The sequence below is a fragment of the Procambarus clarkii genome, chromosome 67 (genome assembly GCF_040958095.1).
Source record: "Procambarus clarkii isolate CNS0578487 chromosome 67, FALCON_Pclarkii_2.0, whole genome shotgun sequence".
NCBI classification, from domain to species: Eukaryota; Metazoa; Arthropoda; class Malacostraca; order Decapoda; family Cambaridae; genus Procambarus; species Procambarus clarkii.
This window is the reverse complement of record NC_091216.1, coordinates 10394660-10412857: the sequence shown is the minus strand read 5'-3', so window position 1 is coordinate 10412857 and position 18198 is coordinate 10394660. Positions and strand designations below refer to the sequence as shown.

Genomic DNA, 18198 nt, shown 5'->3' with positions numbered 1-18198 from the left:
GCTCTCAGCCACAGCTCAGAATGGAAGCAAGTCGACGAAGAACTCTGTAGGGTAAGGCAGGTCCTAGTCAATAACGGCTTCTCCAATGGTTTTCGAAGACATCATAAGCAGGAAAGTGAAAAGCCATGCAACCTCTGAAGAGACAACTAACACAACACCTATACCCCCTATTAGACTATTTTACAGGAACTTCTTTTCCACAGCTCATAAAACGGAGGAAAGGGTCCTGAAAGATATTGTTAATAGAAACGTTATCCCTACAGACAAAAATCAGAGGATACAACTGACGATTTACTATAAAACCAGAAAAACGGCCAGCCTACTCATGAGAAACTCTCCAGACACAAAACAGAACGCTTTAAAAGAGACTAATGTCGTCTATTCCTTCAAATGCCCACTTGGGGACTGTAAGCTCCAAAAAACCCAGTATATAGGCAAGACAACAACATCTCTTTCTAGGCGTTTAACGATGCATAAGCAACAGGGCTCCATTAAGGAACATATAATCTCTTCCCATAACCAAACCATCGCCAGAGAAATCCTAGTAAACAACACAGAAATCATCGATAGATACAGCGATAGCAGGCGGCTTGACGTTTGCGAGGAACTACACATCAAGAAGTCAACACCAGCAATCAACAGCCAATTATTGCACAACTATATTCTACCCACCTCAAGCCTCCGCTCCAATATAGAAGCATCAAGAAATATGGACCAATAGGCTTTCTACAAACACTTCTATTCAATACCCATTGTTTCTGTTCTGTCTTGTGTTGATACTTTTAATACCCTATTAATATCCCCCCCTGTTCTGTCTTGTGTTAATGCCACATCACCCTTCCCACCTCACTCAAATGTAGATATAAAATCAGAGATACGTTCTAATCAGTTGTGTATTTGTGAAGTCTTTGAAAATGTAATAAGTTTTACGAAACGCGCCCGTGTCGCGTCAGACTAGAAATAAAAATGAATTTTGGAGAAGTGATTTTTGATTTACCTCCAACAGTGAAGCGTAATGTACGAAAGATTGAGAAAATTCGTGTTAGAATTATTAATCTTACTTTTTCGGTCATATTTAATAATATATGTCTACAGGAAAGACTGCTACCAAAATATACTAATATATATATATATATATATATATATATATATATATATAATATATATATATATATATATATATCTTCGATTTGTTTACATCTACATTTGAGTGAGGTGGATGGGGTGAGGTGGTATTTAATAGGGTATTAATTTCATCAACACAAGACAGAACACGAAACAATGGGTATTGAAATGGAAGTGATTGTAGAAAGCCTATTGGTCCATATTTCTTGATGCTTCTATATTGGAGCGGAGTCTTGAGGTGGGTAGAATATAGTTGTGCATTAATTGGCTGTTGATTGCTGGTGTTAACTTCTTAATGTGCAGTGCCTCGCAAACGTCAAGCCGTCTGCTATCGCTGTATCTATCGATGATTTCTGTGTTGTTTACTAGGATTTCTCTGGCGATGGTTTGGTTGTGGGAAGAGATTATATGTTCCTTAATGAAGCCCTGTTCCTTATGCATTGTTAAACCGGCCATATACTGCAGGTATGTTGACGACATTTTTACACAGGTACCTGATGTCAGACATCTGCAGGAGCTGAAGGAGGCATTTCAGCAGAGTTCCGTGCTGTGTTTCACTTACGAGGTGGAAAAGGATGGTAAGCTGCCCTTTCTAGATGTAACAGTCATGGAAAAGAGCCGAGGTTTCCACACTGCAGTCTACACTAAGGAAACGAACATAGGAATGTGCCTAAATGCCAACAGCGACTGCCCAGACAGGTACAAGAGGAGTGTTGTTAACGCATATGTCGACCGTGCTCTCAGCCACAGCTCAGAATGGAAGCAAGTCGACAAAGAACTCTGTAGGGTAAGGCAGGTCCTAGTCAACAACGGCTTCTCCAATGGTTTCGTCGAAGACATCATAAGAAGGAAAGTGAAACGCCATGCAACCTCTGGAGAGACAACTAACACAACACCTATACCCCCTATTAGACTATTTTACAGGAACTTCTTTTCCACAGCTCATAAAACGGAGGAAAGGGTCCTGAAAGATATTGTTAATAGAAACGTTATCCCTACAGACAAAAATCAGAGGATACAACTGACGATTTACTATAAAACCAGAAAAACGCCAGCCTACTCATGAGAAACTCTCCAGACACAAAGCAGAACGCTTTAAAAGATACCAACGTCGTCTATGCCTTCAAATGCCCACTTGGGACTGTAAGCTCCAAAAAAAAACAGTATATAGGCAAGACAACAACATCTCTTTCTAGGCGTTTAACGATGCATAAGCAACAGGGCTCCATTAAGGAACATATAATCTTTTCCCACAACCAAACCATCGCCAGAGAAATCCTAGTAAACAACACAGAAATCATCGATAGATACAGCGATTGCAGACGGCTTGACGTTTGCGAGGCACTGCACATTAAGAAGTCAACACCAGCAATCAACAGCCAATTAATGCACAACTATATTCTATCCACCTCAAGACTCCGCTCCAATATAGAAGCATCAAGAAATATGGACCAATAGGCTTTCTACAATCACTTCCATTTCAATACCCATTGTTTCGTGTTCTGTCTTGTGTTGATGAAATTAATACCCTATTAAATACCACCTCACCCCATCCACCTCACTCAACTGTAGATATAAACAAATCGGAGATATGTAAGTTCTATTCAGTTGTGTATGTGTAAAGTCTTTGAAAATGTAATATATATATATATATATATATATATATATATATATATATATATATATATATATATATATATATATATATATATATATATATATATATATATATATGGTTAAAGGAAAGGCATCATGTTGCCTGTTGGGCGTTTACCTTTTATCTAATGAATTACATCTTGAACTGAAAACTTGTAAGCTTATATTGCAAAACGTTTTAAGGTAAATTAATGAGAATAAAATGCAAGTACTTTATTTCATGACAGAATCAATGTGTAGAAACAGGTTTATTTTAAATTTGTGTCCCTCCTGCCATAGAAATATTCATTATTCAGCTTTCCCTATTCTCTCTGAACTGGTAGTTCTACAATAACTACACCGTCGGGTAGGAAGCAGCAGTGGCAATACCACAATTGTTATTCCTGTTACGAGCCATCAAAATGTACCCAGCCGAGCCCCAGGTGGTGCCCCAGGAGTTCTTAACGATATAGTAGGCTTTTCCTGAGGTGTCAGTACCATAACCCACTGCCAGTACACCGTGGTTAAGTTTGGTTGACGAGCACGTCGGCTCATAGTACACACCTGCAACACAATCACACATTAATATATGTATCCACATTTACCCAGATTTGCACTAAAAAATGGCCTTTTTTACGCAAATTCTCGAATATTGGTTTTAGAATATAACATAAACATTAGAAACCTAATAAAATAATGTTACTTTGTAGATATAATAAACAAAGATTAGGGAGACGACTCAGCTATTGAAAAGTGAGACAGATAAGATAATTATATCATTAGAAAGAAATGGGGGATATTTGTAATAAATTATTTGTCTTTATTTACTAAAGATCTTGATAATATATCTGCAGGTGAGATGTATATATATGTAGATTGTGAAGAGGACACGTTGACTAGTTTACTGTAGAGGATGTCTTTATATGAACACAACAATTAAAGCCCAACATGTACAAGTGCAAAACGAATATTTGAACGGTGATTAATGAATAATATAGATGAGCTTAATGAAACCTTGTCCAGAATATTTAATAAATCATGGGAGTCGAACAGAGTACAGTTGCAAATGTGGTTCCGATTTTTAAGAAGAGATTCAGATCCCTTGCATTGAACTATCATCTAATTTGCTAAACATCTCTTCCCCCTCCCTCTCTTGCTCGTTGTTGCCGTGAGGGGGCTTGGTGGGCGGCTGCTGGGGTGTGATACTCCATGGGACAGTCCTCTGTCCTTTTGTGGCTCTACGCTCCTGCTGATGTCCTCACGAATTCTGCTGGACGACTTTTCCTTTTCCTTATGTTTCGTTTTTCTCTCCCCCACTTCTCCTTGTCATTTCCCGCCAACCTTTTGCCTGTTTTGATTATTCTTTCGGCCAACTTTTGTTTTGACGCCAGGATGTTTGAAGAATCATACTCTTGCACCAACGTCTTCTCCAATGGTTTCGTTGAAGACATCATAAGAAGGAAGGTGAAACGCCATGCAACCTCTGAAGAGACAACTAACACAACACCTATACCCCCTATTAGACTATTTTACAGGAACTTCTTTTCCACAGCTCATAAAACGGAGGAAAGGGTCCTGAAAGATATTGTTAATAGAAACGCTATCCCTACAGACAAAAATTAGAAGATACAATTGACGATCTACTCTAAAACCAAGAAAACGGCCAACCTACTCTTGAGAAACTCTCCAGACACAAAGCAGAACGCTTTAAAAGAGACCAATGTCGTCTATGCCTTCAAATATCCACTTGTGGACTGTAAGCCTTAAAGAATTCAGTATATAGGCAAGACAACAACATCTCTTTCCAGGCGATTAACGATGCATAAGCAACAAGGCTCCATTAAGGAACATATAATCTCTTCCCACAACCAGACCAGACCATCACCAGAGAAGTCTTATAAAAAAACACAGAAATCATCGATAGATACAGCGATAGCAGGCGGCTAGATATCTGCGAGGCACTACACATTAAGAAGTCGGCACCAGCAATCAACAGCCAATTAATGCACAACTATATTATACCCACTTCAAGACTCTGCACCATTATAGAAGCATCAAGAAATATGGGCCAATAGGACCTTTGCAGTTACTTCCATTCTTCCCTTTAACTTACAAAATATTATACCTATTGTTTCGTGTTCTGTCTTGTGTTGAAAGTTTGTTTTCACCTCATCAAAAACTGTTGTAACATATCACCTCACCCAAATGCAGGTATAAAATCGAAGATGTTTAAGCTCTGTTCAGTTATAAGTTGTGTGTGAGTAAACTAAAGTCTTTGAAAATGTAATAAGTTTTACGAAACGTGCTCAAGTGTCGCGTCAGACTAGAAATAAAAATGAATTTTGGAGAATTGATTTTTCAGTTACCATCGACAGTGAAGAAAAATATAAGAAAACTTGAGAAAATTCGTGTTAGAATTATTAATCTTACTTTTTCGGTCATATTTAATAATATATGTCTACAGGAAAGACTGCTACCAAATATACAATATATATATATATATATATATATATATATATATATATATATATATATATATATATATATATATATATATATATATATATATATATATATGCGAACAAGCCTGAATGGTCCCCAGGACAATATGCAACTGAAAACTCACACCCCAGAAGTGACTCGAACCCATACTCCCAGATGCCACGCAACTGGTATGTACAAGACGCCTTAATCCACTTGACCATCACGACCGGACAAAATGAGGTGATAGCCGAGGCTATTTGAACCACCCCACCGCCGGCACTCGGATAGTAATCTTGGGCATAGCATTTTACCAAATCACCTCATTCTTTGGGGCACACGTGAGGAACACAAATGCGAACAAGCCTGAATGGTCCCCAGGACAATATGCAACTGAAAACTCACACCCCAGAAGTGACTCGAACCCATACTCCCAGATGCCACGCAACTGGTATGTACAAGACGCCTTAATCCACTTGACCATCACGACCGGACAAAATGAGGTGATAGCCGAGGCTATTTGAACCACCCCACCGCCGGCACTCGGATAGTAATCTTGTCCGGTCGTGATGGTCAAGTGGATTAAGGCGTCTTGTACATACCAGTTGCGTGGCATCTGGGAGTATGGGTTCGAGTCACTTCTGGGGTGTGAGTTTTCAGTTGCATATTGTCCTGGGGACCATTCAGGCTTGTTCGCATTTGTATTCCTCACGTGTGCCCCAAAGAATGAGGTGATTTGGTAAAATGCTATGCCCAAGATTACTATCCGAGTGCCGGCGGTGGGGTGGTTCAAATAGCCTCGGCTATCACCTCATTTTGTCCGGTCGTGATGGTCAAGTGGATTAAGGCGTCTTGTACATACCAGTTGCGTGGCATCTGGGAGTATGGGTTCGAGTCACTTCTGGGGTGTGAGTTTTCAGTTGCATATTGTCCTGGGGACCATTCAGGCTTGTTCGCATTTGTGTTCCTCACGTGTGCCCCAAAGAATGAGGTGATTTGGTAAAATGCTATGCCCAAGATTACTATCCGAGTGCCGGCGGTGGGGTGGTTCAAATAGCCTCGGCTATCACCTCATTTTGTCCGGTCGTGATGGTCAAGTGGATTAAGGCGTCTTGTACATACCAGTTGCGTGGCATCTGGGAGTATGGGTTCGAGTCACTTCTGGGGTGTGAGTTTTCAGTTATATATATATATATATATATATATATATATATATATATATATATATATATATATATATATATATATATATATATATGTCGTAACTAGTAGCCAGAACGCACTTCCCAGCCTACTATGCAAGGCCCGATTTGCCTAATAAGCCAAGTTTTCCTGAATTATTATATTTTCTCTAATTTTTTTCTTATGAAATGATAAAGCTACCCATTTCATTATGTATGAGGTCAATTTTTTTTATTGGAGTTAAAATTAATGTAGATATATGACCGAACCTAGCCAACCCTACCTAACCTAACCTAACCTATCTTTATAAGTTAGGTTAGGTTTGGTAGCCGAAAAAGTTAGGTTAGGTTAGGTTAGGTAGGTTAGGTAGTTATAAAACAATTATTTCATGAAAACTTGGCTTATTAGGCAAATCGGGCCTTGCATAGTAGGCGTAGAAGTGCGTTCTGGCTACTAGGTACGACATATATATATATATATATATATATATATATATATAATATATATATTATATATATATATATATATATATATAATATATATATATATATATTTATATATATATATATATGCATATATATATACTGTATTTATTATTTTCTGGTTTAGGGCTTCTATCCCTCTAACTATTTTCTTAGCATCAGGGCTTAATTGGAATAGGAGTTCTCCAAAACTCATTTTCGTACTTTTAAGGTGAAGAAAAGAAGTGATTTACTATAGAGTGTATTACACTTATTTGTATAATTTGCACGACGTTTCGAACCTCCATGGTTCATTCTCAAGTGAACAGATCTTACAATACTAGTTGATTTTATACCCGCATTAGGTCAGGTGATAATACAATGAAGGTGAAAAACATGGGGGGATACATAAGGGATAAACATAGGGGCTGCAGAAGGCATATTGGCCCATACGAGGCATCTCCTATCTAAACACAAAGATTAATCCAGTGTAATTGGCCTTAGGCCAATTACACTGGATTAATCTTTGTGTTTAGATAGGAGATGCCTCGTATGGGCCAATAAGCCTTCTGCAGCCCCTATGTTTATCCCTTATGTATCCCCCCATGTTTTTCACCTTCATTGTATTATCACCTGACCTAATGCGGGTATAAAATCAACTAGTATTGTAAGATCTGTTCACTTGAGAATGAACCATGGAGGTTCGAAACGTCGTGCAAATTATACAAATAAGTGTAATACACTCTATAGTAAATCACTTCTTTTCTTCACCTTAAAAGTACGAAAATGAGTTTTGGAGAACTCCTATTCCAATTAAGCCCTGATGCTAAGAAAATAGTTAGAGGGATAGAAGCCCTAAACCAGAAAATAATAAATACAGAATATGCGGTCATATTCAATGAAACATGTTTGAAAGAAAACCTGCTGCCAGTATACACCAATATATATATATATACATATATAGGCATATATATATATATATATGCCTATACTTGCTTAAACCACAAGTGAAGATTAACAATCTTTGGACAACACCCACCAGTGGGTCTCGAACCCAGAAAGCACAACTACCTTCCAGTAGCTGCCATAACTAGTACGCCTTAACCCACTACACCATCAGACCCTTAAAAGAAGTAGAGACTTCGAGATATATATACACCTCAAATATCTCCACTTCCCAAGGGCACTAGACAAGTGAGAGGTTACTATGCGTAGTTACTTGTCTAGTGCCCTTGGGAAGTGGAGTTATTTGAGGTGTATATATATATCTCGAAGTCTCTACTTCTTTTAAGGGTCTGATGGTGTAGTGGGTTAAGGCGTACTAGTTATGGCAGCTACTGGAAGGTAGTTGTGCTTTCTGGGTTCGAGGCCCACTGGTGTGTGTTGTCCAAAGATATATATATATTATATATATATATATATATATATATATATATATATATATATATATATATATATATATATATATATATATATATATGTATGTATGTATGTATGTGTGTATGGTGTGTGTGTGTACGTACGTGTATACAGGATATGGGTAAACTGGTCAGAATTGCACTTCACCTTTGTAAACGCACAATAATGACATTGTTAAGAACACCTTGAACAGTGTTTATGTAAGACAGTCGTAAATCTGTGTATTTGTATATTTATGTATGTAAATTATATTAGCCTTTTAAAAGTAGTACAATAACCTTCTGTGGTTTATTGTTCAAAAAATCATTGAATTATAGGTTTAACGGACGTCCCATATTGTATGTTTAATTCATGTCCAAGGATAACATGTTGAAATGTATATATTTTGGTTAGCATTGTAAATGTGTGACCATGTCAGTGTTGGAAAATAATGAACAAATTAAAAAAAACACATCTTTGGCTTGCAGGTAATGATACTTTCATCTTTAAGCCCTAGGATTTCTACAGCTTCTTTTAGTTCCATGTAAAAACGGTTTTATTGTCCTTTGTTCTCAAGTCCTTCCTCTTTTGTTCGTCTTTTGTTTGCCTTTGATTTATCAAGTCCCTGAGACTAATCCGTTACCTCAACTACCTCTAATATATTCACTTATTTTGATGGACCCTCCATTTGCATATATACGGGTGTGAGCTCACCACCGCTGTAGAACTGGAATGATGAGTGGCCGGCATCGATGGCCACAGAGATGGGACCAATGGTCGCTAAGGCTGTCATCAGAGCACTCTCACTTTGTGAAGCTACGTTGACATAGCCAGTTACTCTGGCGGCGATGTTGCTTGCTGAGAACTTGCAAGTCCCTTGCTGCAAATATTAAAATAAAAAAAAATTATCTCTGTCTTGCAAAAATATATTCTGTTAATATCATAAAACATAGAAGTAAAAATGATCTTTACAAACAAATATAATAATTTTAAACAATATAATTGTCAGTTTGCAACCAAGAACGTGCAGTGTAGATAAGGACCACTTACCACTCCCACGTAAGGGTAGGAAGCTTCACTGTCAGACCCATAAGCCTTGAGGTAGTTAAAGGCATAATTCATCAAGCCACCGTTACATCCCTGGTTTTGGTAAACACCGCCGGCACAGTCGACCAGCTGCTGCTCGGAGAGTCTCACAAGTTTGCCGGATTTTCGGAACTGTTGACCCTCCAAGGAGCCGGTCTGTGTAAAAAGCCAGGCAGAGAATCTTTCTTGCAGGTGTGCCAGGATGATAAGTAAGCAAAGCACCTTAAGCACCACTGCCGATCATGGTATCTATATTTAGTCACGTCACATTATTGAGGAAAAATTCGCAATATGTTAATGCCAAGATGCTCTAACCCAGAATATAATTTTCTGTTATATATATACATTCATGTTAATGGAGCGATCCACCAAAATCCTGGCAAATAAAGTAGCAGAAGCAGGCTCCAGTTGCCAGACTTACTTACAGTCAACACTTATGATGACACTTTGTGAAGTGTGAATTAAAGCATAGCATAGATGTACTCACCTTGTTGTTCTCACCAAGATGTGTTTAGATCATGCTAGTAGGCATAGTTTATGTTAGATAGTAAATATTGAGAGTCCATTGTGTGATCGACCAGAATTTACACATCGTACAGTGTGTGATGGTACATAGTGTTTCCACGTGTGTTTCCAAATTATCCATCACAGTTTGTATGATGGATAGAGCACAGTTTGTGTGATGGATGAGGCACACTTTATGTGATGGATGGAACACAGTTTATGTGATGGATAGAGCATAGTTTATGTGATGGATGGAGAAAAATTTATGTGATGGATGAGGCACAGTTTATGTGATGGATGGAACACAGTTTATGTGATTGATGGAGCATAGTTTATGTGATGGATGGAACACAGTTTATGTGAATGATGGAGAAAAATTTATGTGATTGATAGAGCATAGTTTATGTGATGGATGGAACACAGTTTATGTGATTGATGGAGAAAAATTTATGTGATGGATGAGGCACAGTTTATGTGATGGAAGGTGCAGAGTTTATGAGTTCATTGATAATGTTCCTTCGGGTGATGGAGTAGATCATGTTCCTCTGTGTGTGTGATGGAATAGATCATGTTCCCAGTGTGTGATGGAGTAGATCATGTTCCCTGTGTGTGAAGGAGTAGATCATGTTCCCTATGTGTGATGGAATAGTTCATGTTCCCTGTGTGTGATGGAGTAGATCATGTTCCCAGTGTGTAGTGGAGTAGATCATGTTCCCTATGTGTGATGGAATACATCATGTTCCCTATGTGTGATGGAATAGATCATGTTCACTGTGTATGATTGAGTAGATCATGTTCCCTGTGTGTGTGTGAGGGAGTAGTGTGTGTTCCCTGTGTGTGATGGAGTAATGTGTCTTCCCTGTGTCTGATGGGGGAGTATGTGTTCCCTGTGTGTGATGGAATAGTGTGTGTTCAATGTGTGTGATGGAGTAGAGTGTGTTCCCTGTGTGTGATCGAGTATAGTGTGCTCCCTGTGTGTGATGGAGTACATTGTGCTCCCTATGTGTGATGGAGTAGAGTGTGCTCTCTATCTGTGATGGAGTATAGTGTGCTCCCTGTGTGTGATGGAGTATAGTGTGCTGCCTGTGTGTGATCGAGTATAGTGTGCTCTCTGTGTGTGATGGAGTAGAGTGTGTTCCCTATCTGTGATGGAGTATAGTGTGCTCCCTGTGTCTGATGGAGTATAGTGTGCTGCCTGTGTGTGATCGAGTATAGTGTGCTCTCTGTGTGTGATGGAGTAGAGTGTGTTCCCTATCTGTGACGGAGTATAGTGTGCTCTCTGTGTGTGATGGAGTACAGTGTGCTCTCTGTGTGTGATGGAGTATAGTGTGCTCCCTGTGTCTGATGGAGTATAGTGTGCTCTCTGTGTGTGATGGAGTAGGAAGTGATACTGGTGTTTAATGAAGTATATTATGTTCCTTATGTGTAGAATATAGAGTAGTATAAATAGGGGTAGAACGTGATTTATGAATGGGATGGAATGTAATGAGTTTTGTGTGTGTAATAAAGGTGACTAATTAATCGGTGTGTAGAGGAGCAGAGTACTCCTGCTCAATATTTTGGGACTGAGTAAACCCTTTTAATGATGAATAGGGAAACAGTGTTTGTCTTTGGTGTGTGATGAAGTGGTGTTTAATCTAGGTGTATGATGGAGCGGAGAGTGTTTTCTGAGTGTTATAGTGCACAGTGTGCTTCTATTGTGTTATAGAGTAGAGTATGTTCTTAGTGATGGTATATATATGTCCAGTATATTTCCGGAGACTGGTATAGTAGAGTGTGTTTCTGAAGTGAGGTAAATCAGAGTTTGATTCCAGGGTGTGATGGAGTTGAGTGAGATCTGGTGTGTCATAGAGCAGAGAGTGTTCCTGGTGGGTGATGAATCTGGGTGTGTTTTGGCGTGTGATGGAGAACATTGCATTCCGTGTGTCTGAGGGAGTAGATTTTATTCCCTGTGTGTGATGAAGAAGAGTGTTTTTCCAGTGTGTGATTGAGGTGAGTGTGTTATCGTTTTATAATGGAGCAGAGCATTAGGAAGTGTTATGGAATGTGTTAGAAAAGGTGTGACCTTGAAGTGAATGTTTTCGGTGTTTGAAGGAGTATTGTATGTGCTCGGAGAATGACGGAGTACAGTGTATTTTTTATTTGTGATAGAGAAGTGTGTTTCCGGTATGATGAATTAATGTGTATTTAGTGGGTAATGGAGAGGAGTGCATCCGCTTGTGATAGATCAGAATTTGTTTCCGATGGGTAATGGAATAGTGTTTTAGGAATTTGATAAAGTAGAGTGTGTTCTCAAAGTGTAATGGAGTAGACTGTGTTTGCGGTGTTTGACTTAACATTGTTTCTCCCATGTAAATAACTAGTGTTGCCAAGCGTAAGATGAGTATAGCTAGTTTCCAGCTTGTGTTGATATGTGACGAAGTAGATTGTTTTGGGAAATCTTTCTCACCTAGTTCTATATAAATTTACTTAGTTTCCATTTAATAAAATATACACCAGTAAAATGTATTTTCTGTTGCTATGTAAAATTACCAAAATAATATTCAAGTAAATTTACTTAAACAGGAAGACTTGAAATTAATTATTCCATTCATTTATCAGAAATGGCCTCTCACGTCAGCAAATATCATTGAATGACAGAGCTAATTTGTGTTTGATCATAAACATGTAATTCGTACAGTCTGAGGATTTCCTTATGCATAAATTAACGTAATAAAATAAATTTGAGCTTATTTCAAAGAAAGTAAGCTTTAACCACCACCGCTCCCTCCCGGAATACGATAACATTTTGCCACGTACGAACGCCTCTTCTGGGAGAGAGGAACTTGCCACCATAACAACTTCTTAACGAGACACACGACAGAGTGCTGGGTTTTCCTACATTAGCCAGGCTTCTATGATTCCACTGATGAATTTTATTTATTTAATTCATTTATTTTTATATACGAGAGTTTCTACATTCCTGTAAAGCCACTAGCACGCAAAGCATTTCAGGCAGGTCCTTAATCCTAATTTTCTCCGGAATGCGACCCCACCAAATAATTTAACAACCAGGTACCCATTCACTGCTGGGTGAACAGAGGCTACAGTTTAGGACTGTCACCCTGTAAATCCTCTCCGGCCAGGATTCGAACCCAGGCCAAAGCACTCGCGTAGGGTCTTGCGAGTGCCTTACCACTGCACCATGGGGACGAAATGGGAATGATATGTCTACTTCTCAGGAGGTACCTCGTTCCATTTTTGATACATTAGTAACGTATGGGCAATCGAGCATTACTGATTAGTTATGGTTATGAGGTAGGAAGACCAGCCCCAAGGAGTAAGCAGTCTTAACCGATATATCACTTTAGTTCGTGATTAAATAATTCTAATAATTTGTGAACAACATTATATAGTAAATTGTGGGCAGGCTGAGATATAAACTTGGAGAAGGGAAGGGATTATGCATTATGAAGGAAAGGCTTATTGACTGCCCCGGGAGGGACGTCGTAGTCACCTCTTGTCGTCAGGCAGAGACGCTTGGCCCACGTGACTAATACGTCTCCGTGTCTGAGCACCAACATCACCTACAGCTAAGGCCTTTACTCTCTAATATTCGTATAGCCAATTAAATTTATATATAAAATAAATCATATTATTCAATAATTTATTGATTAATTAAGTAGTAATAGTGAAATATATATAGCTGAATCCCCCAAGTCAATGGGATATATTTGTGTAGAGATCTAAGATACAGTCCACACCTTTTAAATTAAATAAACATATAATTTACTTACACCAATACTTAACTTAAATTTCGGTACTAATTAAATAAGATTAAATTAAAATAAAATTGTTCCCACAAGTAAATTCCCACCAATGTGTTTATGGTGTGTGAAATAATAGTGTATTCCAGGTGTATGGAGGAGTATAGTATGTTCCTAATTTATGATGGAATAGTGGGTTTTGGTGTGGTATGAAGCAGAGTATAATCACTGGCTGTGATTAAGAATAGCGTTTCTCTGCTATGTTATCAAGAATAGTGTGTTTACAATGTATACTGGATTAGAATATGCAGGCTGTGTGTTATAGTATAGAATGTATTTTAGGTGTTTGATGGAATATTGTGTGTTTCCTATGTTTGATGGAATAGTGTGTGTTTCCTATGTTAGATAGAATAGTGTGAGTTTCCTGTATATGATGGAATAGTGTGTGTTTCCTTGAATGAATGAACAGAACGAGTTTTATCGTGCGTCATGGATTAAATGTGTTTCTGGAATGTTATATATAGATGATTGTTTCCTGTGTGTGATTGAGAAAAGTATATATCTTATGTGTGATAGAGAAGAATGAATATCCTGTGTGTCATGGAGTAGAGTGTATATCCTGTGTGTGATGGAGTAGAGTGTATATCCTGTGTGTCATGGAGTAGAGTGTATATCCTGTGTGTGATGGAGTAGAGTGTATGTCCTGTGTGTGATGGAGTAGAGTGTATGTCCTGTGTGTGATGGAGAAGAGTGTATATCCTGCGTGTGATGGAGTAGAGTGTATATCCTGTGTGTGATGGAGTAGAGTGTATGTCCTGTGTGTGATGGAGTAGAGTGTATATCCTGTGGGTGATGGAGTAGAGTGTATGTCCTGTGTGTGATGGAGAAGAGTGTATATCCTGTGTGTGATGGAGTAGAGTGTATGTCCTGTGTGTGATGGAGAAGAGTGTATATCCTGTGTGTGATGGAGTAGAGTGTTTATCCTGTGTGTGATGGAGTAGAGTGTATGTCCTGTGTGTGATGGAGTAGAGTGTATGTCCTGTGTGTGATGGAGTAGAGTGTATATCCTGTGTGTGATGGAGTAGAGTGTATGTCCTGTGTGTGATGGAGTAGAGTGTATGTCCTGTCCTGTGTGATGGAGTAGAGTGTATGTCCTGTGTGTGATGGAGTAGAGTGTATGTCCTGTGTGTGATGGAGTAGAGTGTATGTCCTGTGTGTGATGGAGTAGAGTGTATGTCCTGTGTGTGATGGAGTAGAGTGTATGTCCTGTGTGTGATGAACTAGGGTATATATTCTGTACATGATCAAATTAAATATGGTTTCTGTGTGTTTTTGAACAGAATGTTCAATTGATTGATCAAATCTGTGTCTCTTGTGATTAAAATCTAAAAGTATTAAAATTTCATCCCTCACTTTAGCTGCTATTGTATTTACTTTTCCCTGACCTTTAAGTACGTCATGTGGTATTTGTAGTATATGCTGAAACTAACAAAAGTTATAAATCATAAACTCAAAGTCAATCTGCGTATCACTGAAGCTGCAGAACTTTCTTTAGAATAGACATTTTAATTTGGTTAACATAATAAAATAGTTCACAAAGAAATCACAGTAACGTGACATATCAATGAGAAACATTACAAAATACCTGTGACTCCAGCCAAAATACCTGGGTGTCTGGGGAATACCCAGCACATAGGTTCGAATCCTCATTAAACACAGAAATCATAATAGCGTGATGCATCAAATGAACAAATCCACAAAGGTGAACATGTCGTAGCTCAGTCGATAAATGCAGCATCTGGGATGCTCTCGGACGTAGGTTCGAATCCTCGTCACGGCCCTGTGGATTTGTTCAAATGAATCCTCGTTACTGCCCCTGACAATTTCCTCGGTAAAACAGTTATTTTTGAAGTTAGACGTATAATATTCAAGGTTATAAAAAATCGCTGAAGAAGAGGCAGTCCACTTATAGGTTGAGAAGAAATATTTATTGAAGAAGTAAACTTCCCAAGAAGTGGATCACTAACTTGTCATGCAGACGCTTGCTACAACAGTATCACTTACAACACTCTGGCCATTTACCATCCCTTTGGAACGAGGACAAAATACTTACCGCAGAAAATGCCCAACAAGAGCCACATTGTAACTGGTTCTTGACAGGAGTGACGTAGCCGCTGGTGCGCCAATCCACAGCAGCTGGCAGGACCCTTGTCTGGGGGCTGAATACTGTGTTGGCCTCTCGGGACGACGAAGGTACGTATCCGTTCATCCTTTTGTTGAATTCTTCATTCGTCTGTCATACAACAAGTTAGTTTGGACTCGTGACGAAGCAATATATTTAATGCACTACAATATTTATTTTACAAGTATGAGGCAAAAAATTATGCTAATCTTATAGGTTAAGTTTGTTACGTTGGATTTAAAACGCAGGTAAAGTACTGAAACTGGTTTAGTTAATCAATGTCATATAGCCTCATAACACGAATTGCCAATCATTTACAGATAGGTCCCTAACTATTCCTACGTGCAAAGGGGGATGAATTTATTGATTTGTTATACAATGTAACACTATTTTTGTTACTGCGAAGCAAGTATTATTTACTTGTTGCTTATGCCTCTGATTTACAGCAAATGGTTATTATTCCTCTCAAACTTTGCTTTGAATCTTGCTTAAGAAACCACAGGGAAGAGGTCTCTGAGGTACTTGAAGGCTGGCTACTCCTTATCTAGAGCTGTGACACATTTTGTTTATTTATACAACAGTTCTTACATTCTTGTACAGCAACTAGTACGCGTAGCGTTTCGGGCAGGTCCCTGGAATACGATCCCCGCCGCGAAGAATCGTTGTTACAACCAAGTACACACTTTACTGTTGCGTTAAACAGAGGCTACAGTTAAGGATTTGCGCCCAGTAAATCCTCCCCGGCCAGGATACAAACCCTTGACAAAGCGGTCGCAGAATCCCAGGCAAGTGTCTTACCACTACACTACGGAGACTGGAAAGACATTGCTTCATAAGTCAGCAGACATTGCTTCATAAGTCAGCAGCCTTCACATCCCTTCAACACGTCTTCCCAAAGCTCTCTCAGTCAAAGTTTACACCATATTTTTTAGGCAATTAGCGCCATTTTCTGTGCTTTTGATGCATTAGCAGAAAAAAATAACACTTACTATCCAGGAAAATAATTGCCACGCATTTACTAGTTAATTGCAGCGAACTGAATATTGTGCCATTGTACAGGGACAAATTGAATATTGTATTGTTGTACAAAGGCAAACTGAATAGTGTGTCGTTGTTTTAGGGCAAACTGAATAGTGTGTCGTTGTTTTAGGGCAAACTGAATATTGTGTCGTTGTACAAGGACAAACTGAATAGTGTGTCGTTGTTTTAGGGCAAACTGAATATTGTGTCGTTGTACAAGGACAAACTGAATAGTGTGTCGTTGTTTTAGGGCAAACTGAATATTGTGTCGTTGTACAAGGACAAACTGAATATTGTGTCGTTGTATAAGGGCAAACTGAATATTGTGTCGTTGTATAAGGGCAAACTGAATAGTGTGTCGTTGTTTTAGGGCAAACTGAATAGTGTGTCGTTGTACAATGGCAAATTGATAATTGAGTCTTTGTACAGGGGCGTATTGAATATTATGTCACTGTACAGGGGCGAACTGAATATTGTTTGGAAATGAAGGATCAGTGTAGTGAGATCAACGTAATGAAGGTTCAGTGCACAAAACTGAGCGAAATTAAAGTTCGAAGAGCCATCGTCCCCCCAAGCTTAAAATTACATCTGTCTGACTGATTGCGAGACGAGTATTCTGACCTCTTCACCATAGGTTGTGTTAATGCTTGTGTGAGAAATTTAAACATATATTTCAGGAAATACAATATTATGCATTAGAGACTAGCACAGGATAGCTTTCTGGTTCCAGTGGTTCATCCCGGGTCATAATTCCAACACAATAATAACCACATGGCACAGAGACCAACCATGTCACCAAACTCGTTCATCGCCACGTTGTGGGTAGAGTTCTCCTTTGAAAACTTGACGATGAACTGAAGATTTGTCTGGAACACACTCTTGCGGTGATTTTCTTCTTCTGAGTTCTTATACTTGCGGCCATATTTAGCCTGAAAATTAATAAACGCTTGTAATAAAACCACATTCTTAGTACTTTACACACTGCACATATTCCTAATTATCACACATATTGCAGACCTGATGACAAAACAACATATAAAAAAATGAAGAAACGATGACGTTTTTACGACTTCATAATAGTCCAGGACGGTCCAGGACGGTCCAGGATGGTCCGCAACTTCGTCGTTTCTTCATTTTCAGATGTGTGTTTTGGTTATCATACCCCAGCCTCGTTATTGTGAATCATTGTCTGCATGATGTAGACCGTTCTGATTTGACTAGGAAGCAAAAATACGTATATTTGGAGATTAAACCTAAAGAGCACAGTACTTAATGAGATCTGAACGGTATTTAACATAGTAACAAAAATCATTGGTGCCAATTCGGTTATTAAAGGTTACTGTATTAATATTTGTTGTATTTAAAGACAAATTATTTT

General features: G+C 38.6%; 1 protein-coding gene across 1 annotated transcript in view; it reads right to left on the bottom strand.

Annotated features, from left to right (window-relative positions):
* Positions 1 to 3089: 3089 nt before the first annotated feature.
* LOC138355339 (digestive cysteine proteinase 1-like) overlaps positions 3090 to 18198 on the bottom strand; it is a 58648-nt gene continuing 43539 nt past the window's right edge. Inside the window, exons 4-8 of the mRNA XM_069310219.1 lie at positions 17609 to 17766; positions 15732 to 15911; positions 9333 to 9524; positions 8997 to 9162; positions 3090 to 3324 (exon numbers count right to left, since the gene is read on the bottom strand). Of these exons, the coding sequence (XP_069166320.1) occupies positions 3116 to 3324; positions 8997 to 9162; positions 9333 to 9524; positions 15732 to 15911; positions 17609 to 17766 (905 nt within the window). The 3' untranslated portion in view covers positions 3090 to 3115. The remainder of the gene's footprint in view (positions 3325 to 8996; positions 9163 to 9332; positions 9525 to 15731; positions 15912 to 17608; positions 17767 to 18198) is intronic.